Source organism: Python bivittatus, unplaced genomic scaffold (genome assembly GCF_059951505.1).
Source record: "Python bivittatus isolate LINGU-HERP-01145 unplaced genomic scaffold, Pbiv_v1 ctg000200_np1212, whole genome shotgun sequence".
Classification (NCBI taxonomy): Eukaryota; Metazoa; Chordata; class Lepidosauria; order Squamata; family Pythonidae; genus Python; species Python bivittatus.
In genome coordinates, this window is record NW_028277040.1 from 2,812,927 (window position 1) to 2,839,529 (window position 26,603).

Below are 26,603 nucleotides of genomic sequence, written 5' to 3' on the forward strand. Positions count from 1 at the left end.
GAATAACAAATGTATTACATGCATTTGAACAAATCCTAGTGTGTGTGTGTGTGTGTGTGTGTGTGTGTGTGTGTGTATGTTTATGTATATGTGGTTGTATTGCCTATCCTCCGGAAGCTAGATGTGACAGCTTGCTAGATGTGACAATTTGCAAGATGTGCTTCCTTGCTTGCTGTCGTATTTTAAATTATCTTTAAAAGAAAGCAAAAAAAAAAAAAATGCAGTCTCATTTGTTCTGAATAAATGGGAATGTGGTTAATAACATCTGATGCTCTGAATTAGAGAAGCAATAATTTCAGGTCAACTTTGTTTGCTTATTTACTTATGAAGAGACCAAAAATAGCAGCTATTCCCCCCTCCCTCCCTTTGGCATTTTTAATCACTTTCTCAGCATTCATTCACTTCAAATTATATTTTTCTTGCCTCTGATGATACAGATAGTCCCCAGTTTAAGAACGAGTTCCATTCCCAAGGTCTGTCCTTAAGTCAAATGTGTATGTAAGCCAGAACAGTATTATTGTATAATACTGGATAAGTAATATTGTGTAATGAACTTGAACCATTATGTATTTAACTCAAATCATTGTGTATTTAACTTGAATTTTGCTATAGTAGGCTCTGTCCTTAACTGTGGGTCGTCTGTAACACGGGGACTACCCGTACTTGTACTACCTCCTTCTACATGTCTCAATATATGTTCATAGATTTACAGAGTTTTGTGATGGGAAAATCTGAGTATCCAATTTCTAAGCCTTTGGATTAAATTAGCTGACACTGCATAGATTTTTCCAGCCTTGAACAGGGCAATCCTATCCTACATTATGGAGCATCCTGGTGATGGACCAGTGATAATTCCAAAGCCTGGTGAAAAGATTGATGAAGGGGAAGGGAAGAGCCTCACTTTTCTTTCCCTACTCAACTCTTTCCTGTCTCCCCCCCCCCACTCTGCCCCCCTCCATCTAATACTCCCATAGCACAGACAAATGGGAGAATCTTCTTTTTGAATTAGCTCTGGGGCTGGCATTGCTCATTTGCACATTTACAGGGATAATGGGTGATGGGAGGTTGGGATTACTTGCATCCAGAGCATCCATAGCTTTTCACATGCTTCCCTGTGGCCTTTTTCAACATGAAAGTTCCAGTGTTGGAAAGAAAGAGCCTCAGAAGATTTCCAGGAACCAGAAAGTGTTATCCAAAATTAGTTTTTCCTCCCTGAGATCAAAGCTTTCTCTCAGACCTAGGAAGGAAAGGTCCTTCCAAGGGATCTTAAGATAGCAGCCTTAGATATGTTTCACATATTTTTTTATAGCTTGGTTTTGAAAAGGGCCTTACATTTTCAGGTTAGGATAGATTAAGAACAGATTTTAAAATGTATGGCCTCAGTCCACCATGCAGTTCTGCAATGCTAAAATGCAAACAGGAAGTGCTCAGGAGATTTAAAATATGTGAAATCTCAGTCATTCATATCAGAGAGGGTTGTTCAATAGAAAGGGATGCCAAAGAAAATACTAAGGATGGGTGTAAGAAGTAGGGATACATGAGTGAGGTGGATGCCATGCCATGCATATATGGACACCTATTTTCCATTTTATCTCTTGACCCCATAGAAAAAGTCTGGCTCACATATTTTCAGTAAGAATTGGCACAAATTCCACTACAACATTATAGTCACAGTTAAATGGTTATGTGTTTCAGGTATGCATAAACTACAATGAGAATTCTCCCTTTTGCTTTAGGTGTCACTATTTGGGAGCTTATGACCTTTGGTGGAAAGCCTTATGATGGGATCCCAACAAGAGAAATTCCTGACTTGTTAGAGAAAGGAGAGCGTTTGCCACAGCCTCCTATCTGCACCATTGATGTTTACATGGTAATGGTGAAATGTGAGTAGCTTTAGTTTGATTCTAGCTTTTTGGATGGGTGAGTTTTACTGAAAGGATATTCCCTTGCAGTTGGCTGTCACAAGTCCTCTGTAGTATTGCCTGCCATTTTGAAGCATCATTCAGGCAGTTATGTAAATTATATGCAAATAGCATACATGAACACCTTGAACTGTGTAAAAGAGATGAATCTGACTGAGGGGGCCTTGCGTTAGCTGGATTCTTATTGTTACCAGATAATATACAGTATTGCCATGAAACCTGAAGCACACAAATGACTGTCATTTCTATGACAACTGTTTTATTAGGTGATACTTCATATTTTTCTAGAACACAGGTAATCATATATGAAATGTTGTAAAGAGATTAACATTTTTCCAAATTACAAAATGAAAAAGAAATAAATCCAAGATTTTATTTTTAAAAAGAGAGAGAGATAAATTAATAGAATGAAACAAAATGAGTTTAGGGGAGTAGTTTTCCTATGTAGAACCAGCCATTTATAGATATTGATATTTCACGCTAACTAGAGTGCATTTTTATGAGAACATTAGAATCAAGAAGAATCCAGAGACAAATTATTTTGTTTATGTTTGCATCTGGATTCTCACCCGACACATCCTGCCCCCCCCCAACTGTTAAGTGCTAGAAGATGTAAATCCTGGAGCTCCAGTTTTAATTTTAAAAGAATTAAGAAATACTCTGTGGTCTTTCTGGTTTAATTTAAATGGGATTAACAAACAGCCATTTCTTCCATGTGGCTTGTTGCTGACATGTACAGGTGAAAACATTATCATAAGGTACAAAAAAGATGATCCTACTAATGTTTGAGTTGAGTGGTAGCAGCAGAGCACAGCAATTTGATGGGGAGCATCAATTTCATACTGGTTAAGTGGAAGAAGGAGAAGGAGAAGAAAAAGAATTCCTGATTCTGGTGTTATATACCAGATGATAATCAAACCTTTAGCATGTGAAAGTAAAACAAAGCAAAACCATAACTGAGATTAACCAAAATGACAAAAAATAACATAGTGCAGGGGATGAGGAAGAAGTAAAAAAGTCCAAAATTAATGTCAGATATTTTGGCCATGAGTCAGTCAAAATCATGTTCAATGTAGAAATGGTAAACTGGATCCATTAACTGTGATACCTGATGTTTAATCAACTGTTAGTTTGGGTACTCTTAGAAGCAATATCTCATCTTTTATTCTTGTATCTACTTTGCTCAGAGTAGACTTAAAAACAAGGAATTTAAATGCATGTTTTCAGAAGAGCATCACTTTTTTAGAACTCTAATGTAGGTATGACAATCATAGATTCTTCTTTCCTTTGCACAGCAATTCAGTTGTCATTTAAATGAAGAATTGTAGTGTGGCCTGCCACACTTCAGGCTGCAGCTGGAACTACACATGATTGAAAATTCCTCCACAAAAATTACTATTTGTCCATAGAAAACTTTTATTTAATATACTGGTTTGATAAAATTTCAATAGGCAAGGAAATGTTTTGTACTGAGAATCAGTGATACCTCCTACCTGAACTTTGAAAGTTGAAGGTGATTTAGATCAAGCATGGATTATTCCCGTCAGAACTAGGCCAGAATTCCAAACCATGCACTGGAAATTAAACATTTATTTGAACCTAAGATTTTTATTGTAAGCTGCTTTAGAAATGTGCAATTAAATATATTGATTTATTGATAATAAATAACAAAAATACTAATTCTGAAAATAAATTATCAGGATTTGCCATCATCATTGTTGCATTATTCTTTTGCCTCAGTTTTCTTAATAAAGTTACCTTAATAATTTTTCCTTTATTTAACACAAGAGAGGCACATCCATGTATTAATGAGCAACAGGAAAAATGATCACTTGCTCATTTGATTTGTCCATCTCCCTTCTGGTGGAGTTAATTGCATGATCATGGTTTGGGACCTATGCATCTATTAATCCTGTGTGGAGTCGATCCATATTTCTTCCTATGAACTTTTATACTGGATTGAGTGATCCTATAATATCTGAGAACTTGGATATGATAGTATATTAGAGACAATTCCACAAGTTGTCATCAGTATGAATCAAGCATTCCAACTAAGTCCTAGAGAGTATCTAAACAGAGATGAGGGAGGTTTCAGATAAGCAGATAAGACCCATCGTATTTGGACTTCCTGTTGGATAATGACAGATTCCTAGGAATGTCAATGCTATCTTCATTTAGGCTTGCTGTAAGATAGGCTAGTGCCTGTTGATGAGCAGAATCTACCTATTAGTAATACTTTGTGCCCTTTGGCTTGCAGAGAGAAGTAGGGCAAAGTAGCCATTTCTTATAAGCTTCATAAGAGACAGGAAGAAGAAACTTTCTTTGCATGGCAAATGCTTCCGTAGCAGCCATAGACAACAACCAGGCTGTATATGCACAGATATATTCAGCATTAACAGATACACTGAAATAATGGGGACAGCAGGAAGGGGATCCAGTAAAAAGCCACTCATTGATATTCATGTTGTTATGTTTAACAGCCATCTTTATGGTTGTGAAAAAAAGGGTTATTTTTAAAGATATTTGCTTCTTGAAATATAAAGAAGGTTCTAAAAGATGCACCTGGTTGGGAATATTAGAGAGAACCAAAATCTACACAGCAGCAGGAACTGAACATCCAATTGTAGTGACTCAGACTGGGATACAGAAGTTGGGAGATGGGCATTACAGCTCTCAACCACAAGCAGAGAGAGAAATAAATAAAATGCTTTACAGAACAGATAATTCAGGCAATCACAAATTTCAGGGGCATGCTGATAATGTGTAAAGCACAGTGAACAGTAAAAATGAAAAGAAAAAAAGAATATATGCAAAAAAAAGCACACATTAATTGTAACTCATGCAGTTGTTTATTGCAAGTCAGAATATGTTTAGTTCAGATGGTAGACTTGCAGAGTGTGGTAAAGAATAATAATGTTTAAAAAATTATGGAAGCAGGAAGCCAGTTGAGTGAGCTGAAGTATAAAAATCATGGGAGGATCTAATAGAATCCAAAATTATGTATTGTAAATTTCCACTTATTTCAGTTTCAATAGAAATTTGAGCACATGATCAAACTGGGGGATTTAAAAAAAAACTGTTTAACTTCCAGTGGTCTCCTCATAATTGTTATTTCAATTAACTATTTATGAAAAAAAGACAGTCCTCCAACAAAAACACTTTTTCCCTCTTTCTGCGTATGGCCATAGGCTGGATGATTGATGCTGATAGTCGGCCCAAGTTCAAGGAGCTGGCTGCTGAATTTTCTAGAATGGCTCGAGATCCTCAAAGATATTTGGTCATTCAGGTGAGTGGCCAGAATGCTGCCTCCATCTCCTTCTGTTATTCCTCCTCCTTCCTAACTGATCATGGCTACTTACATACAACCATCTTCTCAGCAGTGAACCTTGACAGGAGTTTTGGGGTAGTTTTGGGGTTTGTTTGTTTGTTTTTTGTTTGTTTTTTAACCTTGAATTTTTGAAATGCCTATGCATCTTCAAAACAATCTCCACAGCTGTTTTGGGTTGCTCATGAGAGTAGCTGGTGTTCCTGAGTCACTGAAAATAGATAAATAGATAAAATAGATAAATTCATATGTTGCTTCTATTCTACTCAGTACAGAATAAAATATACCATTTTGTCTTAAAAGCCCATTGCAAAAAAAATTACCTCAGTAATTCTGCTAATCGTCGATGCTTTCAGAATGTCCTCTATGTACTGTAGGAGACAGCTCAGATCATGGCCTCTGAATGTGCTCATAGCTTTGTGAAGATGGTCCAGATAAGAGGTTGGTCAGTGCAAATGTTACATGTTTATTTGCCTCACCAAGGTTAGCTACAAATAATTATTATATTAGCGAACCTCTGTTTCCCTGCCTCCACTGAAGAGTGGGTTATTTTTCTCCTGTGCTATTTTCATGTTTATGTTATCATTAGGCAGAACAAAGATAGCCCCAAGTTGCAGTAAGATGAAATATTTTAATTCTCACCCAGTCCCTCTTTGTACTTTCATTAGTAGTTCTGAGTGTCAAACAGAGCTGTTTCAAGCTTGGAATACTTTGAGGATCTTTGGATCAGCCTCAGAATACTTCTAGCAAAATGAGACCACTTGTTTCTATCTCAAGATATTTTGAATGTGCAATATTTGTACTCTTCTCATCATTAGCATATGCACTCAAAATGATTTTTTAAATATATCAGACTCTCCTGTAAACATGAACAGCAACAATACAATGAATACTTTCTCCTTTTCCTCAATAGCAAGCTAGCCATTAAAATATAAGTATAAATATAGTTCTGTTCACAAAAGCTTTTTAAATATTCTGGTAATAATGTAGATAAAAGTATATTCTGTTTCCTCCTTTAGAGGCTTTTCTGGTTGATGCTAGTACAGATTGGCTTAAATGAAAACCCTGAATGTCAGTACACTAAATTGTTAAAAATATATCAAGAATAGTTGGTAACTTGAATACCTTCAATTTTGGCCTAGAGTAGCATATACTGCGTGTTTCCCAAAGTTAGCATTTCTGTTCCAGTACCTGAAAAGATAAAGAGGGAGGGCTGGGAACAAGATGATATCAGTGTGACAGATAAAAACAGTTTCAACAATCCTTGAGTTCCCCAAGGAACCACAGAAAAGAAAGTTCAGACAGTCAAAAGCCCACTGCTGGAATAATAGATTTCCAACTTTGCAAACAAAAAAAAAGTGTTCTTTTATTCAAAATTCAGGTGAGAAATCAGATAACTTTTACCTGTTAGCATTATATCCCTTTAAACCAAGAAGCTATGATGAAAGGTTCTAAGGGGAAGAGGAAGCTGCCCTAAATCAGATCAAATTATTTGCCATCTAGCCCAGAGTAGTAAACTGTGAATGGACACTTCCCTCAAAGATTTCAGACAAAGGTTCTCTCCGACATCACTCAGGAGTTTTAACTGGAGATACTAGAGACTGAATCTACAAGGCAGGTTGCCACTACAGAGCAAAGGCGTTTACTTTTCTCTTCCCTTAGGTGGACTTGTACAAGCTACTTAACCTTAGTTCTCTTGATATAGAAAACAAATCCTCATTATGAGGCTGTTATAAGAATTTTGTGGAGTGCAAACAAGCTTTGTTTCTCTATAGCTAGATGTAATATTAACATTAACAATAGTAGTATTTTATGAAAGCAGTAACATCTCAGTAGCTCCTGTGCTGGGATAACCCCTATTACTATTATTGCTAAAAAGTTTCAGAACAAGGCTCTGATTTGGCACTAACATATTCCTAGTATCTAGGGAAGAATATTGTCCAAAAATTGTTTAAAAAAATTTGTGGAAAGAACAAGGAGAAGTATGAAAAAAATATAGCTAATAACACTGATTTCTGTGGCCAAGCAGATAAATTATTGATGTGAACAGAGTAATCATTTTTCATTTTCTATCAATGTGCCATGGTGCAGGGTGATGATCGCATGAAGCTCCCAAGCCCAAATGACAGCAAATTTTTCCAGAATCTGCTGGATGAGGGAGACCTGGAAGACATGATGGATGCTGAAGAATATCTTGTCCCTCAGGCATTTAATATTCCTCCACCCATCTATACATCAAGGACAAGAATTGACTCCAACAGGGTAAGAAAGAGTGGCTTGGCTGAACAAGAAACAAAGGGGCACATGCACATGCATACACACGCACACACGCACACACCCAGATGATTGGCAAAGCAATCTACAGATTAACTATTATATTCTGGCCTTTTCCTGGGCTAAGGAGCTGGGGGTGATGGAAAATGTCAGGTTAAGGAAACAGTTTCATTCAGTCATTCAGGTCTGCATTTGTTTAAAACATGAAGGACAAAAGAATACTCAGCAGTGTATCCAAAATAGATTATGTCATTCAGGCTCCTAAACAGAATTAGCCAGTCTACACGGATCCTGAACTGATGTTGTTGCTTTTCAGGAGGGAAGGGAAGGATCATCATCAAGTGTACCCATATTCTCATTCAGTATACGTGTTAGCAGAATAAATGTTATGCCTGTCTCCTCAGAAGTTCCTGTGATGTTTATTACAAGGGCACTTCAAGCAATTCACATGTATGGGGAGGTACCTTATAGGATTGGTAGTGGATGCAGCTCACATATTTGTGGGGGTACCTTTTACCACCAGATACTGTATACCAGGCAGAATAGTCTGGTGTGAGTGTGGAATGATTCTCTTCTTCATTGGTGAAAGAGAAGTCCTCTCAGCAAAGCAGTTGAATGCTGTATGGAAGAAAGGAAGTTTAAACAGTTAATTTCAAGCCATTAAAAAACAGGATTCTTTATTATGTTCTATTTTCATCAGGAGAAGCAGGAGGATGTAATTATTTATGTCCAAGCTTCAACCCCTTTGCCATTCATTCCTGTGCTTCATCTAAATATATTTCTACTTCTTTCTAGAGTCCATTGTTGACCTTGCAGTTTTTTCTTCTTTCCTTTGTCTGAAGTGACATGTAGAATATAGATTAAAATATATCTATACTCCTTGCTGCTGCTGGGGCCCAAACTAAAACTTAGGAGCAAGATAATGCTTTGGATACATAATCCCCCTTATTTGGATCCCTGGCATTCAAAGTGAAAAAGCTAGCAGGGTTTGAAGAGCCTCCCACCTGAGAACCTTGAGAGACCCCACCAGGCACAACAGAGCACTACTGGAGTAGTGAGAGTTTGGCTCTGGCTAAGTATAAAGCAGCTTCCCATATTCAGAGATGTTCCTTTGCAGAGGAAAACATGTATTAAAACATATTAAACATGAATTAGTTGTTCATTACAGGGCTGAAATAGAACAAGTGAAATGCACTCCAAGCTCAGTCCCTACAATCACTATTCTCTGACATACTGTTTCCTTGGGCTAACTTGAATTTAGACTTGTTTGCTCTAATGAATATGAATATTAAATGGACCTGCTGTAATTGATGGGATTACCATGAATGGGGAATAAATTGAAGCAGCTTAAGCTGTTTGTGTTCATTGTTACTGGGAAATTAAATTTTATAGTAAAGTTTCCATGCTCTTCTATAGAATCTATAGTTGTGAAATCTTTTCTTGGAGATTAATGAAAAAAAGTGGCTTGTCTCATTAAATTGTACATTTATTTGAATGTTTGTACAATAAATTAAAGAAGATAATTCCTTCTTAGTACTAATTTCAGGTTTTTCGAGCCCCTCACATAGGATATTTCAGTGGAGAATTTTCTCATGGAGATTTTAGCTTTCTTGCAAAGTTAGAATATTGCTACTCATGGAGTATAAGTTCCTTGTCCTTAGACATGATATGTTTCTTGTCCTTTGCAGTTATCCCTGTACAATATTCATTGCACGCACACACACACACACACAAATCCTACTCTTTGGTAATAAAGTAAAAAATGGGTTAGGAGGATTTGCTATGAACTATTGTGTTGTTTTCTGTTGCTCAGAAATCGTTTATCATTGTTCTTCATTTTGATTGAACCCATGACACTGTCTATGAAACATCCCAAGTTTAAGCTCCATTTTCTATTTAAAGGGATCTGAGGTAGTTCTAAGCAGGACTGAAGTTTTGGAGACAGTATATATGCTGTAACAGACTGTGCACTTACACATGCACACAGAGGATTGTGGTGTGCTGGCCTCCCTGGCTTTCTCAAATGGAGATCTCTAAGCCCTTCCCCTACAACCTCTGTTATTTCACCTTTACACTAGGGAAAGCCTATTCAGTAGCTGCTCCCATCCACTCTTTTACAGAGAAATTTTCTTCCCCATCTTGACTTGGGAAGAAAAGTGAAGACGACCTCTTGATCTTGGCTTTCTTGGCTTTTCTGTAGACTATCAGAGTGGCCAGGATGTGTGAGAAGTTAAATATCCTGTCAGAATCCAGGTACTAATTTGAGAAGAAGCTACAGGTTGTTTATTAGATAGATTAAGGTTAAGGAATCAATTGAGAGTTGGAGGAAATAGGAAAAAGTGGAAAGAAAAATATGACTCCTTTTTTTTTCAAATATAATTTTTATTAAGAATTTTAATTACAATAGTAAAAACTAATGCAAACTAAGAGAAAGAAGAGAATGGAAAGAAAGAATAAAAAGGATAAGAAAAGAAAAAGAAGGAAAAAAAGAGAATATAATAAAGGAAAATAAAAGATATAAAGAGATGACTTCCAACCTCATCACAAACAAATATAAACAAATTTAATAACTTTTCACCCCCTATAAGGTTAAACAGATACCTCTTTATCTCATATTCCATCCCTTATCTATAAGCAAATCCATAAATCATCAACTTTTCAATACTGGTGTCAGCAAAAAGTTCATAAAGGGTTGCCAGAACATTGCAACAAAATGTCTTATTTTAACCTTGATCAAAGAAACCAATTTTATATTCCTTCCTTTTACTTCTAACAGTCTTAATGTTTAATTCAATCAAATATTGTTGTAGGATTTGATTTCTCTTCAATTCTTCCTTAACCCATCACACAGATTTCTTCAAGGCTTTAACAAGCCTCTTTTGTAGATACAATAAGAAAACATTTTCCAGGTCATTCTCTTGGATTATCATTTGTATTTCTTTTTTAATTTTAAAAACTTCAGCCAGTTTCTTTTGTATATCCAGTAAAGTGTCCTTTTCCAAATCATTCTCTTGGCCTGTCATTTGTAGTTCCACATTCTGTACTTTCTCTATCTCATCAGATAAAATTTGTACCACATCTGTCGTTCCTTCATTAACATCTTTTAGACGTAGTCTATCCATAGAAGCAGACATCATTACTGACGGTGTTGATATTGTAGTTATAACTTCTGGCTCCATTCTTCAAAGATCTCCTTTAATATTTCTGATGTTATAACATTTTGTGTCACTTTGTAAGTCCCAGAACTGACATCAGGCTTTGTATTTTTTTTTCCTTCTCCTTAAAATCTTTAGTCCCCTCTAGTGTCCAGTTTCTAGAATCATTACTTATCTTTTGTTGTGACTTGCAATTTCCAGGATAACCAAAATAAGTCTATTTCCCATAAGAAGTTGTTTATTTTTATAGTTAATTCTAAAATCTTATAGTAAAACTCAATATTCCAAATTTATCTGGCCCCTTAATCTATTTATTACTTTCTTAGATCAAAATCTTAGTTAGCTTTTTGCTGTTTATTTCAAATTCTTTAAATACTTAAGCTTGTAATTAATTTTTCTTTTGTTCAGAGTTGAAGATAAAATCACCTGATGACGACTTTTCAAACCTGTCATTCCGAAGGTCTCTAATAGCTTTAGAATAGTTAATAGGCAATTTCTGAAAGTGTTTAGAAAATGAGGTTTGCGAACGTAGTATCTTTTAATTGTCTCCACTGCGGTTATGAGCAAGATGACTGATCCTGTCGTCTCCCAGCACTCAAACCCATGAAAAACCACTGTCCTGCAGTCTCCTCATAAGGAGCGGCCATCCAGAATACATGTGGGTGTTCCCCCATCCTCTTCTTATCCAGAGAGGTTCCAAGGAACCAGCCTACTCACTGGTTCGTTGGTCTTTGCCACGGTCGTCGGCTCTGCTTTTGCAGAGCTGTCCTCAGTTTGCCATACCTCCACCGTAAATCCCACTGAATCTTAAATACTTTTCTCAGAAGCTGCTCTGGAATACACATCTACAATGCACACACACTGTACAGATAGGGAAAAAAATCAGATTCAGGGTAGAAAGGCATAGCTCAGATAAATCCATAAAATAACCCAAGAAAAGGATCCTAATCCACATCTAGCTGCACTATTCCCTACAATTTACTTCTGATTTTCCAACCATTCTCTAGGTTGGGCAGGTTTCTTATGTGGCTGAAAGATATAGGTAAGGAGGTGCTATTTCCACTTGGGATTGAAATGGCAGAACAATGACACAGTGAAGTTTCCCTCATCCCCTTTTCAAAACCCACCTGAGACAATAATTTTCCTGTTCCTTACTAGTTTTTTTAAAAGATTTATTTTCCTGAGATCTGATAGTCTCCAAGTTGGCAGGTCCAGGTTGAATTTCCTTTAACTTTTGTTTTGTCTGAATTTTTTAGGATTGGATTTGTCCCATCTACTACACAGGTAAATAAGTCACATGGGCAAACAGATGAGGAAATAATCTGACTTGACATAAGGCAGTTTTCTATCATGGTGTTCCTTCTTTTTTTCCCCCATCTCTCCCAGCCCTCCCTTCCTCCCTTCCTCCTTTCTGGCTGGGTAGAATGAGTTTCTACCTAGACAGAAGGAGCATTAGGTCTGAACATAAGTCAAAGACTATGGCTAGCAGTGGTTTGACAAGTTGTCCTCAGTGAAGAAGTTGCATCTGCATTCTTTTTGCAGGTTCTTTATTCAAACAACATGATTTAAAAGAAGCAAAAGAAGTTAGGTTTTGAATATTCATGTAATTATATTCCATGGTTTCCTTGCTAATATTTAGATCTGATCTATATATACAGCAGAAAGAAGGAAGAATGATATGGTAGAATCCAGACAACAGGTGCATATCATATCTGCCCATGTTAACTTTATGCCAATCATCGTATATTTTGAAAGGAATCCTTTTAAAGCAATAAAACTGATGCTGTTTTTAAAGTGTCAGATTCAATCCTGGACAATTTAAAACAGGGTTAGAAAATACTCCTGTCTGAACAAAGGTGAGGTTTTTTGTTATAAAACTAGATGGACTAGTGGTATGACTTGGTATGTGAACACTGTGAACCTAAACAGTTGACTGCAGAAGAATAGAAGACTTTTTTTGTTACTATTTGTATAGTGTGTGTGTGCGCGCGCATGCATGCACCTTCAAGTCAATGTTGATTCCTGGAGACTGCCTTGACAAGTCCCTACAGTTTTCTTGGCAAAGTTTTTCAAAAATGATTTGACATTGCCTCCTTACTAGGGCTAAGAGAGCGTGACTGGCCCAAGGTTACCCAGCTGGCTTTGTGCCTAAGGCAGGACTACAACTCACAGTCTCCTGGTTGCTAGCCTGGTGCCTTAACCACTACATCAAACTGACTGTCTACTATTAGAGTTACTCTACTCTAGTATTACTACCCTACTCTAGTAGCAGTAGTACTATTTGCAGTAGTAATAGATTAAATAATTCCATATACAAGTAATATTCCTGTGTGAACATTGTATTGCACAAGTCATAAACATACACAGTACTGTAGTATTCCTTTCTGGAAAAAATTTGCACAGTCTTAGCAATCAGGTGAGGGAAGAACTATTTAGGTGAACTCTGTGTGTTGTTACTGTTGTTGGTTATAATGATAATCTGTACATAGCTCCAGGAGGGAAAATGCATTTTGCTAAGAGAAGAAGGAGGCTGCCTTCTTCATTCTTTATTATTATTCTTAATGAATAAACAGAAATAACAATTAGAGTTATAAAAGGAAACCAAAGGAATAAGGTTTAGACTTAAAATGGTAATTATTATTTTCTCTCCAAATATTTTTTAATGTATTATTGTAGTAGATTTCCAGATCTACGTTAACTCATCTGAAACAGAAAATTTCATCAAGGCAGCTATTATTTCCTTTCTCAGGCCAAGAATACCCAATTATGGGTTTCTTTACCCCTCACATAATGAAATTGGGAATATTATCATCAACTTTGTATTCAGATGTTTAGGCTGGCTCCTCTTCCCCACTCATTCAAATCTGTCTCCCTCTCTCTTTCTTCCTAAGAACTTCCATCTTGCTTCTGCAATGATTGCTGCTGTAAAAGCTTTGAGAAGATGTGCTCCATTACATTCTCAATGAGGGATGATGGCTTTTGAGAAGCTCAGAATATCCTTTGATTACTGGATAAAGTAGAAGGGGGGGAGCAATGAGAGAAAGGGTGATAGGGAGGGGGCAAGTGAAGCATGTTCATCACATCTTTTTTGTGATTCCCCTTCTCTCTGCTGCTGCTGAGCATGTGGCCTTTTGATTCATTCCCGCTTAAGAAGTATTCCCACTTCAAAGTTCAGAGTGCCAGGCCTCCTGTAATACCATATATTGTTTGGTTTCTTTTTAAATCTCCTGGGCATTTAAAAATGTATATAACAGCCGGACAAGATTGAGACTTTGAAACACTAAACGCTTTTGTTATTTATTTTGTCACCTCAGACCAAAATAAACAGTGTGGCATGGAGAGAGGGGTCAAAAAATGTATGAGATCATGCATACAAAGGAAAACTAGTATTGAGGAAGGAAAGAGGGATTGGAATTGGACAAGGTAAAAGATTGTAGAGGCAACTAGGAATCTACAGTCCTCTCTCTTGATTTTGTCTCATCTACTCAGCCTGCTTGATATGCAAATGCATTACTATAAAGAAAGAATGCTCTAGATACCAGTGGAAAGATATATGAGCTGTTTCATTCTAAGTACCCCACAATCAATTAGAAACAGCATACCCTCTCCAACATGTCACTCTTGAAAGTCAGGCCACCCTTATTTCCTCCATATATTTTGAAGCCAAGGGTCACTGAGCACCTCCACTGCAGTTACTATACAGCGCTAAAGGCATTTTGTTTCCTAGCTTATGATATGCTATCATTCATTTGCTTTGCAGCTGTCCTGGCTACTGAAGGAAGGTGTATCGTTAGAGATTTTAACAATATTGTTTGACAAACAAGAAACTTCAGAAACTTAAGTTTCTATCCTATAAATGAATCGTGATACTGGAAGAGTAGAGGGAGCCAGGGCAGCCCCACATTGGCATAATGTGGTGCAATCCAATGTAGTTTAATAGCAATAACAGCATTGTAAACAAGGCATAATGTAACAGCACTTTCAGTATTACTCATGGCAGATCACTAGCCATCCCATTGAGGCAAGCCAAGGATATCCCTCAGAGTAGTAAAACACAGTCACAGCCTTGACTTTCTAATTACATTTCTCATTCACTCACTGTGCAAGGATTTATGGCAGGATGTGTGATTCTTCATTCCCCATTTTATCTTCCTAAAAGCTAAGAGGCAGTGGCTGTCCAGTGTCACCCAGTAGGCTGTGTGGGGATTTGGACCTTCTTCTTCTTAGTTCTAATTCTGGCACACTGTCTTTCAGTCCATGCACAGCAGTTGCAAAATGTCTCCCTGACCTTGTTCTATTCCTCATACATCCAAAAGCAGCAGCAGAGGAACCCATACCAGCCTCTGTAGTACACAGCCACAACTATAGGAATATTCAGCCAATCAGACTTCCAACAGACAGAGACCCAAATCTTCTCACATCATGGTCTGTAAACAACCATATGCATTTAGTGGAGGAATAACAGACAGCCCCTGTCACCGGTCTCTGGGAAGAAAGCAGTTATGGAAAAGCCCTGCTCAGGAGATAAGAGCTTTCTGCCAAAGGACTAGGTAAAGAGATCACTTGCTCAATAAGAGAAGTCACATTAGCAATCTGATTGGGTGGGGAGAGGTCGAGGCCTGTGATGAAGAAACTTTGATTTAGCCAGTACTAATACCCTGGCTGAGACTGAAAAGGGAGAGGAGATGAAAAAGGAGACAGGAGTGACAAGATATACCTTACGCACCTCACGGTAACTTTGAAATCCTGCATAGGCTTAACCCATACATTGAGTCACAAGAGCCCATACAGCATCTCAAAGGTGACTCACAGATTTAATGCTGGAAGGGATCCCTCTGAAGAACAGATTAAAGAAGAGCTACAGCTACTCAGAGCCTCATTTTGCCATTTTCAGTTAGAGAGTTTAATGCATCAAACAACAGCTCTTTTTGCTACTTGCCTTACTGAGTCATCTCTTAAGATGCCTGTCATCATTGATCTGGAAACATCTGTTATTGAATAGCTTGTTGGGATAATACTTTGTTTGTGCAACTATAATGTTCTGCCAGCATAAATGTAGGCTCCAGTAGTACAAGTATACTCGAGAGTGACCTTACTTTACCTTGGGTCAAATCCACCAAGGGATAGGGTTGCACCCAAAGCTCATCATTGATCTGGATGCATCCATTAAAAAAACAAAACAGGAAGAGAGATACAGGATCAGAGAAGGAAAGAAACTATAATATAAGGAAAGCTTCAGTGTAGTATTCCCCACTGTGATCAGGGTATGACTGTTTCTTTGATAGGAAATATATTTAACGTAATGCATTGCCACCCTGTTGACAGCCAGCAAGAGTGATAAAAGGCTGCTTACAACAGGCCCCTTTGAGCTCCTGTTGCAACTCCCTGAACACTTGCTACTCTAGTCCTACCTCTAGCTAGCATCATCCCTGACATAAAGTTTCTAAAAATGGTGAAAACGTGAAAGTGAGGTCAGCTGAAGATTCACTGCTGATACTTCCCTATGTAAACTAAAGTTCCTTATGTGTAACAAGAGCAGAATGAGGGCTCAAATTGAGGATGAAGACTCTGATGGTCCATTTTCCTGGCACATTCTGCAGTTAATGCTCAGGGAATGGTTGGCTGTGAAGTGTTCCCATTCCTCTATTCCATCTTACTGCTGTCAAGGTAGATTGCTAAGACCCTGCTAGCTGGCTCTCTATTTTTTTTTCCTAGAAAGAATGAAAAACATGCAGGAAAGGTCCTATCCCTTTGCCATATCCATATGCTCTAGTCTAGTTTGCTATGTCTCTCTGAAAATGTCCCTGCCTACTTTGGATGCAAATTGAAATATTCTTGTAGATTCTCCTATGCAAGGCAGCGCCTGTTTTCCCCTTGGTGCCCTTTGGGAAGAGGCTTGTCTTCCCCTGGGGAGTGTCCTTCAATTTGATTTCATTTTGGTTTAGATCTGTTGTAAATACCATCCTGTTCTTTTGAAATATTTGCTCTGAGCTGATGGGACAGCTCTATATTATATTTTCTAGCTGTAACACCACTAGGGTATCTGCAGCATATTATAAAGATCCACTTGCATAAACCAGCTGTCTGTATTCCACACAGACTTTTCCTGAATTTCTTTCAACTTAGGGCAGCAGCTGTGCCATTTTGCAGTGCAGGTAGATGTGGTTTAGGAGGTTTTCCCAAATACTAACACATCCCCTACTGTGTAATTGGTATCTTTGGGTTAGAGCTTAAGTAAAAAGCCTAGCTTGAAAATTCTGAAATGGTTTAGCAGACTCTGTGAGAGCTACTGAGGATCTTTATCATTTGGTACCTAAAGCAATGTAGAGCTTAGAAATCCAACTCCAGATTATGCAGCATTCTGGATAAAACTAATAAAGCTGGGATTTACAAGAAATCAGATTGTGCTTTCAGGAGCCAGTAGGATTTGAACTCTGAAAAGCTTAGGTTTTCTTTCAGAAAGCTTCACATTTTCTCTGATTACTGAAATATGATTTAAAAAAAAAAAACCAGGGATGTTAAACAAACAAACAGATTCCATTAACTTGCAATGTACTTATAAAAAAATCCCACAAGTAAAGTCTGGAGCATTCTGGAAGACAAACGCATGGAGAGATAAGTACAATGGCCAAGAGTCCCTCAGACATTTTTCCATCTCCATTTTTTCAATGTTTATTTTGTTTTTGATAGCTTTTTAGCTGTTTCAATATGTTGATTTACAGGTTGTGTGCCTGATTTATTTCTGCAATATAAAATGCCTTTCTTTGTTAAGTGTCAGTATTTATGGTTTTCACTGTGTGGCTTGATTACTTGTTCTGTTCCTCTTACAGTGACCATCTCAACTTCTTTGATAGTTCTTGGCATCTTTCACCAAACTTTGCTCATTTTAAGCTTTTGCTTTCCTGACACCATCTCCTCAGTTCCAGGCTACCTTTATGTGTGGTTCCTTGGTGATCCTTATATTCAAAATGTGGGGTTTTTTGTTTGTTTTCACATTTTTTTGTAATCACATGGGCTTCTCCATTATTTTCGTGTTTGCAATTGTTTATTTATTTGTTTTTTAAGGAAATCCCATTGATACTGACCTCCATTTCAGCTTATCTTCTCCTGCCATGGGACCTTATTTATCATAGTTCTGAGTTTATTAAATTTTGCTTTTTGAAATACAAGATATGTGTTTGACTATACTCAGTTTAACTGCTCTTAAAATCAAGTACTCCAGCATTAAATGGGAAGTATCCCTCAGTATTGCTAGTAGTCCCATTTCTTCAACTAAGTCGTAAAGCTTTACTCCACTCTCTAAAGAAAATATTGTCAAACAGGCCAGTCAAGAATTTCCTGGAAGGATCATGCTTCACCCAGTTTATTTCTCAACAGACATTAGGGCAATTGAAGGATGATGGTGGTGATGATGATGACGATGATGTCTGAGTGGGCCAAGTGAGTTGGCGTGTACAACCATGTTAGGGATCCTGCTATTTGACAGGGTCTCTGCTTGGGCTTCTGAAATTGGTCTGTGGGCTGACATTGAAGTCTCTTCACCTGGTTGTGTTAGGGACTTCAACCTTCATGCCCTTGGAGCTGGGTCCAGGAAGGCTTAGAAATTTATGGCCTCCTTGGTGACCGTGGATTTTTCCCAAGCATTCTCTGAACTGAGTCACTCAGGCAAACACACATTAAACTTCATCTTTGCCTCAGAGCTCTTGTTTTGTGATCAGGAGATAAAGGACATAATGCTCATCCTTTTGCCATGGTCAGATTTTTTTTCTGATTCAGATTAATTGCCACCTGGGACCTCTGTAGGGAGAATGGTGAAGAAAGATGAAAAGTGAATCTGACCAAGTACAGGTATGAGTTTATGTTCAGGCTTAGAGTGTGGTGTTAAGGAAGGTGAAGTGTATTTTCCCTCCCTTACTGCCCTTGTCCACACGGGGAGAGGCCAAAATGAAGATCTCCTATTTGGCCGCTGTGACCAATCTACATAGCACTTTACCAGTAAAGGTACTTTTGCCAAAGTGTCTAGGGCCACATTATTTGGAGTCCTTATAGCTTGAGAACGCTAAGGAAGTGTTCCCTTAGTCCCTCTAGAATGATATCTACCACCTGTGGGCTAGACGTATTCCCTTCTTGGCTTCTTCAAGAGGGGGTATATTAGTAGCCTGAAAGGAGCTGTGGTGCTCCCCATCCTAAAGAGGCCCTCCCTGGATCCAGTATCTGGGACAACTATTACCTGGTCTCCAACCTTCCCTGTCTAAGAAAGGTTGTTGAGACAGTGGTAGGGGAACAACAACTGAGCGCCTTAGAGGAAGTGGATTATCTGGACTGTTTTTCACTCAGTGTTCAGGCCTGGGCATTCATTGGTCACTCAAGTGGATGATCTCTGTCAAGACTTGGATGGGAGGATTACATCCCTCCTAGTTCTTCTGGGCCCCTTGACCTTTGATAATATTAATCATAGTAGTATAGTGGTAGTATTGTAGTATTTTTATTTGGTGTGCACTTTTATTGAAGCACAGTAGATCAGTTTTCCTCTGACAACATTCCTCCCACAACATGAGATAGGATGGTCTGACAGAGAATGACTGGCCTAAAATCACCAAGTGAGTTTCTGTGGCTGAGGGTGGACCAGAATCTGGGTCTCCATTCTCCTAGTCCAATGCCTTAACCACATAGTTACCACATTGACTCAAAACACTGTACCTAAAACAAAACAAAACACTATAGTGCCCTTATTAGGAGACTTCCCAGTTTGTATGACCTACTTCAATAAATATGTGAATCAATTACCCTGAAGTCCAAAAGTGTAGTACCTGTCAAATATTGGCACTGTACACCTTGGATCCTAAGTTCACCAAACATTTCTTGCCCTTACTCATCTCTGCAGCTATCTCTTTTCTGATGACAGCCAGGAGTCTCTTCTGAACTATACAGGAAAAGGAATAGAAGGAGTAGACCTCTCTGATGAAGGACTGAATAGGAAATAGGAACTCTTAAATTCACTTATTCTAAGATCCAAACAAAGCTGCTTTCATTTTTTTCACAATTTGCCTCCTCTAGCTCCTCCTTGTCACCTTCATCAGGTTTTTCAAAAGGAACATGGCTTGCTTCGCTTAAAGTTACTTTGAATCCAGAATGAAATCTTTACTGCTACTGTTGCTGGATTTTGACACCAGGGTCCATTATTAAAAATTCCAGCAAATACGATAACCAAATGATAATGCTAAATGTTACTCTTACAGATTACACAGCAAGGCCAGGCTGGCTAGGCCTTGCTGTACTTGAAGTTCTGTAATAAAATCAAACCATGGAAACATCTCCTGTGCAAGGGAATCCATTCTTAATGTTAAGAATTCTACCTAATTCATTGTAATTTATTTCCTGCCATTCAAGAAAATCCAGATTTAAAACTCAACTCTTGAATGATTTTGGGTTATTCCCTCTCTCAATCTAAATTCTTCACAGGATTGTCTCAGGAAAGAAGGGGGGAACAACCTGGACCAACATGTGTCAGCTTGACATTATTGGATACCCAGTGTGATTAATAATAAATATATTGATAGCAATCCAGAGGCAGAGACCTGAGAAAATAGGATTTGGTTAGAATACTAGGTAAGTGATGATAGGCCACCAAATGCAGCAATTACACTTGGACTAGGCAGTGTATGAGGATAATAATCCTGGTGCTGTGTCTTCCCCATTTAAATTGCATTCTCACTAATCTGCTGAATAACTGTTATGAGTATGATTTAAATTGGGAAGAATGCATATAACGAGGGTCACTCTCCAACCCTGAACCATGTAATGTTCCCCATTTATATTGTATGTTCCTGTCTCTGCTTAGTAGGTTGCCCTGCTGGGGCCCTTACAAAGTAGTCACAGCATGCCAGGAAAGAAGACAGAAACTTCTTCTACAGTGGACCATAATAGGAGGAATCAAGGGAGATAACACTATCTCTGGGTGGATAAATCCAATAAATAGCATGAGTGTTACCAACCTTTATTAAAATGTCATTAACAGAGAACATACTCCAAAAATGTCTGCCCTTTGCCTTGATTATTTAAAGCAGAGGTACACAATCTCAGGGCAAAGGTCTAGGGCCACTCCAACAAATTTTAATTTTGAGTATGATAGAAGGGGAAGATTATTAACTATATGGCGAGTAATTATATTAACTGTATACAATGTAATTTAAAATCAAGTTAAATCAACCTTAGCCCTGGCAGACTCCCCAAAGGTCAAGGGTGACTTTCAGCCTTTAAAAAGTTGTACAGAAGGTTGATCAGCATGTCCAATAATGAATGCATGTAAAGATGTATGGGATAGAGAATTGCAAAGGCCAACAATGCCTGTAGAATTCTGGTTTAGTAGGAAAGGATGTTACAGACTGAGTGAATTCTTCAGCCATCATTTGTGAGAATAACACATTTCAGTAACTTAGTGCTTTGTCTTTGCTCATTTCAGTACTGCATTTCCTCACATAGTCCCACTGAACTAGTAAAACTTTAACCTTTGCTGAGAAAAAGATACCCCACTCATCTAGTAAGAAATGAGAAAGCAATTGGACAAAGTTTCTAATGAAAAGTGGCACCAATTACACTGAATTCCTTTTCAGATGTGACTGTGTCTCCTGACAGCTCCACAGCAGCTGAACAACAAATGTTTGTACAAAAGTATAAAGCTTGGATTACAAAATTTGCAGGAAGGATGAATAAGAGCTGTGAACATGTGTGTCCTGGAGATTCTCTTGGATCTTATACAAAATGTGTCAAAGGCACTGATCTCCAGCTACCTCAAATAGAGAGGAAAGAACTTTGAAGCTGTATCCTTTGCCTTAGTATCATAGGAAGTTTGTGTAATGATTATGGAGGGGAAACCACCAAGAGAAGTGAGCCCTGAATGATATGAGCAAAATGATACCAGCCAATTCCAAAGTAAAATGGGAAGGCAATGCAGAGAAACAATTCAAGTGGTTCATCAGATACATACTAAAGCACCAAGGTAGATATAGCAATATGTGTGTTAGTTTCCTGTCACTCCACTCTTAGGTTTTCTTCTGCTTAATTTCTGCTACCTCAGCAGCAGCAGCAGCAGCAGCAGCAGCAGCAGCAGCAGCAGCAGCAGCAGCAGCAGCAGCAGCAGCTGCTGCTGCTGCTGCTGCTGCTGCTCCTGGTCCAATTAACATTTCCTTTAATGTTGTAACACATTAATATTATTACTGAATGCAACAAAAGGCAGTTCTTCAGTGTAACTGAGATTCAGGTTGTAGGCATACACTTACATGCTGGTAAGAAGGAAGACTCACAGACATTTATCAATACTGCATAGTGAATAACACCATGAAGCAATTGTATATGACCACTTTAATCATTTTATCCTTGAACTGCATACATCATGTTAACTATGTATGACCTCCAAGATCAAGGGCAATAAAGCTCAGAATATCCATTGGTGAGAAACAGGAGTGAGAAAGGAACTATTACTTTCTTTTAATAACTTTGTTGATTTTTTAAAAAAAAAGAACAGTAAAAACTAACAAGAACTAATATTAAGAAAAAGAAGAAAAGAGAAATTAGAAAAAAAGGATAGTAAAGATCAAGAGTGTAGAAACGAAGAGACAAAAGAAAAAAAATTGACTTCCAACCCTCCTTGCAACAGATATTAAGTAACAATATATATCAAACTCTTGCTCTAAATGTACAACATAGTGTACAACCCATATTATTTCTAATCATCAAATCCGTGCAACATAATTTCATTTTTTTCTGTATCCTGCAAAAAGTCCAAAAAAGGTTTCCAGTTAACATTAAAATTATATAATGTATAATTTCAAATCAAAGCCATAAATTTCACCATCTCAACCAACTCCATCAGCTTCACCATCCATTCTTCCATTGTAGGTAGTATCTTATCTTTCTACCTCTGTGCACATAAAAACATTGCTATTGTTATCATTTATAAGATTCCATAGGTTTTTTCCAACTGTTTATCCATCAAGCCGAAAAGGAAAGTCTCTGGTTTTGATTGAATATTAATCTTTAAAATCTTCTGTATAAAAATATGTATCTCATTCCAATTTTTTTTTCTTTTTAACAAGTCTACCAGAGATGATAAAATGTCCCTTCTTGTTGTTCACATTTCCAATATACATTTGAAGTACCATTGTACATTTTAGAATTTTTCTGGTGACAAGTACCAATGATACATCATTTTATAAAAATTCTGTTTACGGTTATAGCACAATGTGAATTTCAATCCTTTCTGCCACATATTTTCCCATTGTTCCATCTGTATATTATAGCCAATGTTTTTAGCCCATTTTATCATACAGTCCTTGTTTATCTTCTGTCTCTAGTTTCAGTGAAAGTTTATACATCTTTGCAAAAACATGTTCATCATTAGTACATAATTCTGTTTCAAATTCAGTCTTACCGTATTCAAAACCATAAGTCAGAACTATTACCATGTCCTTCCTTCTTGTGTGCTTCTTTTGTTAGTATGTTAGTAGTAGTTAGTATGTCACATCAGTGGACTCTTCATCTTTCTCAAAAAGAGTAGCACCATTTCTGAGAGAAAAAGGCCGAACACACTGTAGTATCTTAAAGACTAGTAAGAGTATTATTACTTTGACTTTTGTAGGCTAGGATCCACTTGATTAGATGCCTTAGCAAGCTGTCTGTTGAAGAACTGCCTTTGTTTTTGAGTGAGTGGTACATTAAAACAGATTGCAGCATTAGAGCTAAATGAATATTCATTTATGTTTGAAGCTTAACAAATTATTGATTTAAATTTGGTCCTTCTTATGTTTACTTATATAGTAGCAGGACTTGGCATGTAAGGTGAAAGGTTAGAGGTCTCAAACATCTTCTCCCCAAATCCGTTTGAGTTAACATACTGTACCTCTACTTTCTGCCTACAGGGCCTGGTATTTTTCACTACTACCACCTATTTTTTAGAGAAAGCCTTGCCTGTTGTCCTGCCCACTAACCAGGTGTGTGAGAGGAATAGGTTCCTACATACTTTGTTACTATTTGGCAAAATAAAAGGGGAAAATAAGAAAAAAATGTTACAGTGATACCTCCTGGCCCGATAGCACTGAGCTGTGTGACTAGGGAAATCAGCCCCTCCTTCTCCTCCTTTGTGGGAGATAACCAATTCTCACAAGAGACAAATAAAATTAAACTTTTCTTTAAAATAGAACAAAGGGAATGTAAAAAAATTCTGTTAAACTTTAAACAATCACATCCAAAACCATCAGTGATAAAGGAAATAAAAATATGGAACTGCTGAAATCAAAGGCAGCATCATTAAAGAAGAACCTTCAGTAGAAAAGTATGAAGGACAAAATAAGACTGCCCAGACCCTAATATGGTGTTGCTTTATTACGCAAACATACCATCACTGAGCTTACATAGAAAAAATAAACACTAGAACCAATAAAGTAGACTTTAAAATACAGGAAAAGAAATTAGTGCCATCCCTAGCTGTTTCTTATTCTTCTAGGGATTAGAAGACCCTGGTACAGATGTTACCTCTTTGCCAAATTGTAACCTGGAAAATCCTTCTTCTTCCAAATTTCAACTTTAATCAGAGTTTGGAGGAGAATCTTAGCTCTCTCTTCCCCAAGCCCAGCTTCAGCATAGACCTCCTTGCTCCCTTGCTCCTCATGTTCTTTTGCAGTTTTTCAAAGATAAAACCTTTTCTTCTCTAGCAGAAGCAGTCTGAGTAAACTGACTTTGTGCGCCACTGTCCTTCAGATGATGTAGATTCCACATCTGAGATGAATGAATGTGGACTGGGTATGCCGGAACCTGACTGGCAAGAAGGGTGTGGTCTTGTGAAAATAGACTGGCTATTCATTAAACCCTGAAATTGGTAGGACTCATACCATTCAAATCAGCAAAGGATCTCAATCAGCAGTGCAAAAATATGGCAACTTAGTGAGCAAGAAATACCTTTGAAAGCTAGAACGTTACCCTTTGTTTTTTACCAATATGCATATTTTATAGTGGGACTTCAGTGTGGCGGTCTGTATTAGGCAAAAGTTGTACATCTATACACATATAACCCAGTTCTGTTTGTCTGTTTTGTTCTGGACCCTTTTGTCCCAGGGAATTTTTTACCTGAGCTCAAAAGATTGACCTTTTATGCGAAACAGAGACACAAAATGTTTTCTTAGTCTGTTTAGTGTGGCAATTGAATAGACTAGTCCAGTGTTTCTTAAAGTGTCTTCCTGGGACCACTGGGCAGCCCCCAAAATTGTCTCAGGGGTCCTTGAAATCAAATTATTTGCCAGCTTATGTTGAAAAATAATACAATATTAAAATCCTATCAAACAATTGTGAGAAGTGGTAGCAGCAGCGAATGCATCAACTTTCATTTTTAACACGGTAAATATCAGTAAATATAACCCATGCAAACAAAAGCTCTTTTGGGGTCCTCCATAATTTTAAAAGTGAGAAAAAATTTTAAGAAACACTGGACTAGAGAAAGAAGTCAACAAATGGAAGCAAAAGCAGAGCACCTAACAGTCATCAAGTCTGTGGTCCTCGTAGGGTCTAGTTGATTTCTCAGCTGAAGAGGAAGAACATTTATGCTACTATTTCATCATCTCTTTGGTTCTAAATCAAGAAATAGAGTTATGGAAATTTCTGGTTTCCTGGTTGCCCATGCCTTTGACTATCCTAGACATTATTACTTACAGAATAAAATAATGATTGATGCAAGCAATGGTAGCTCAATATTAATTCCAGAAAATCAAAAAGAAAGAAGTTTCAGATTATTGGTCAAATGACTGTTGATTGAATAATGTGTATTTCAAGTTGCACTTAAAATCTGATTTAGTAGAGTGGAGAGGAAATAAATATGTTAATAGAATTATAATTTCATATAATGGAAATCTGTAGTTGTGTCAGATCTGCCCCCAGAATTGCTGCTGATTAAATATTAAGGCTGTGCATAAAGACAATGCTGTTTTGTGAACTTTGTAAAGCACAGATAAATTGGAGTACTTTATAATATAACAACATGGACAAGGATTATGGAAATAATTGCTTTGGTGATTATAATAGGAGAATGAGGAAAGCAAACTAAATCTAGTCCCTATATCTAGTCACTAAACTAAGCAAAACTGAGTGGATAGTAAAGCACTTTTAGTAGTGATTTGATAGATCTTTTGCTTTGCTCCTTAAAAAAAAATCCTTTATCACCAGCTGTGCCAAACAATGAAATAACTGTTTTCAGTAATTTGTGAACTCATATACTGCTTCACATGCCCATAGGAATGGATGCATGCACATTTCTTAGTTTTTAGTCCTTCCAAAACATAGATATAATAATAATTCAAGACCCAAGAATTTCTTTCAAACTATTGCCTCAGTCTGGAGCTTCAATGTTCTCCTATTTATATAAAAATAACATTTGATGGATTTTTTCTGTGTTGCTTTCTGCCAGCATATCATTTTCCAACCAATGAAAAACGCACACGTCATCAATAAAGTGAGGGCAGATGGTTTGCATCTTAAACACAAAAAGGTATTTTTGAAGCTTCCAAAATTACAACATTGCTATGTAATTAGAAAGCAATTTAAAGACATTTAAAAAACAATTATATTGCATTTGCATTTCAGCTAATCGGCAGTTCAGCTGTTCCTAGCTTCCTTTTTCTCTTTTTTTCGGGGGTGTGTGTGTAGAGATTGTGACTATTTAATCAATTTAGAGGGCACCCAACTCTGGGAGATTTACAGTTTAAAAAGTAAGAGCAATACCACAAAAGAAAACAATTCATGAGTGGTCCAAAGAAAGACATATTAACAGAAACCCCATCCAACAGGGGCTCAACCATCACCTATCCCCAAGGCCTGAAAAAAAAGACATGTCTTCAGTAGCTTCCTGAATGTCATCATGGTGTCACCATGGTGGGAGCCATG

At 37.5% G+C, this 26,603-nt stretch overlaps 1 protein-coding gene across 5 annotated transcripts in view; it reads left to right on the forward strand.

The window, feature by feature from the left end:
* Positions 1–26,603, forward strand: part of ERBB4 (erb-b2 receptor tyrosine kinase 4) — a 904,250-nt gene that overhangs the window by 854,688 nt on the left and 22,959 nt on the right. For all 5 annotated transcript variants that reach the window (XR_015795175.1, XM_088135586.1, XM_088135588.1 and 2 more), the window contains 3 exons: positions 1,737–1,883; positions 5,111–5,208; positions 7,339–7,509. Coding sequence is in view for 4 of the 5 variants with exons in the window: in XM_088135586.1 (XP_087991712.1) it covers positions 1,737–1,883; positions 5,111–5,208; positions 7,339–7,509 (416 nt within the window). In the remaining variant the exon portion in view is untranslated. The remainder of the gene's footprint in view (positions 1–1,736; positions 1,884–5,110; positions 5,209–7,338; positions 7,510–26,603) is intronic.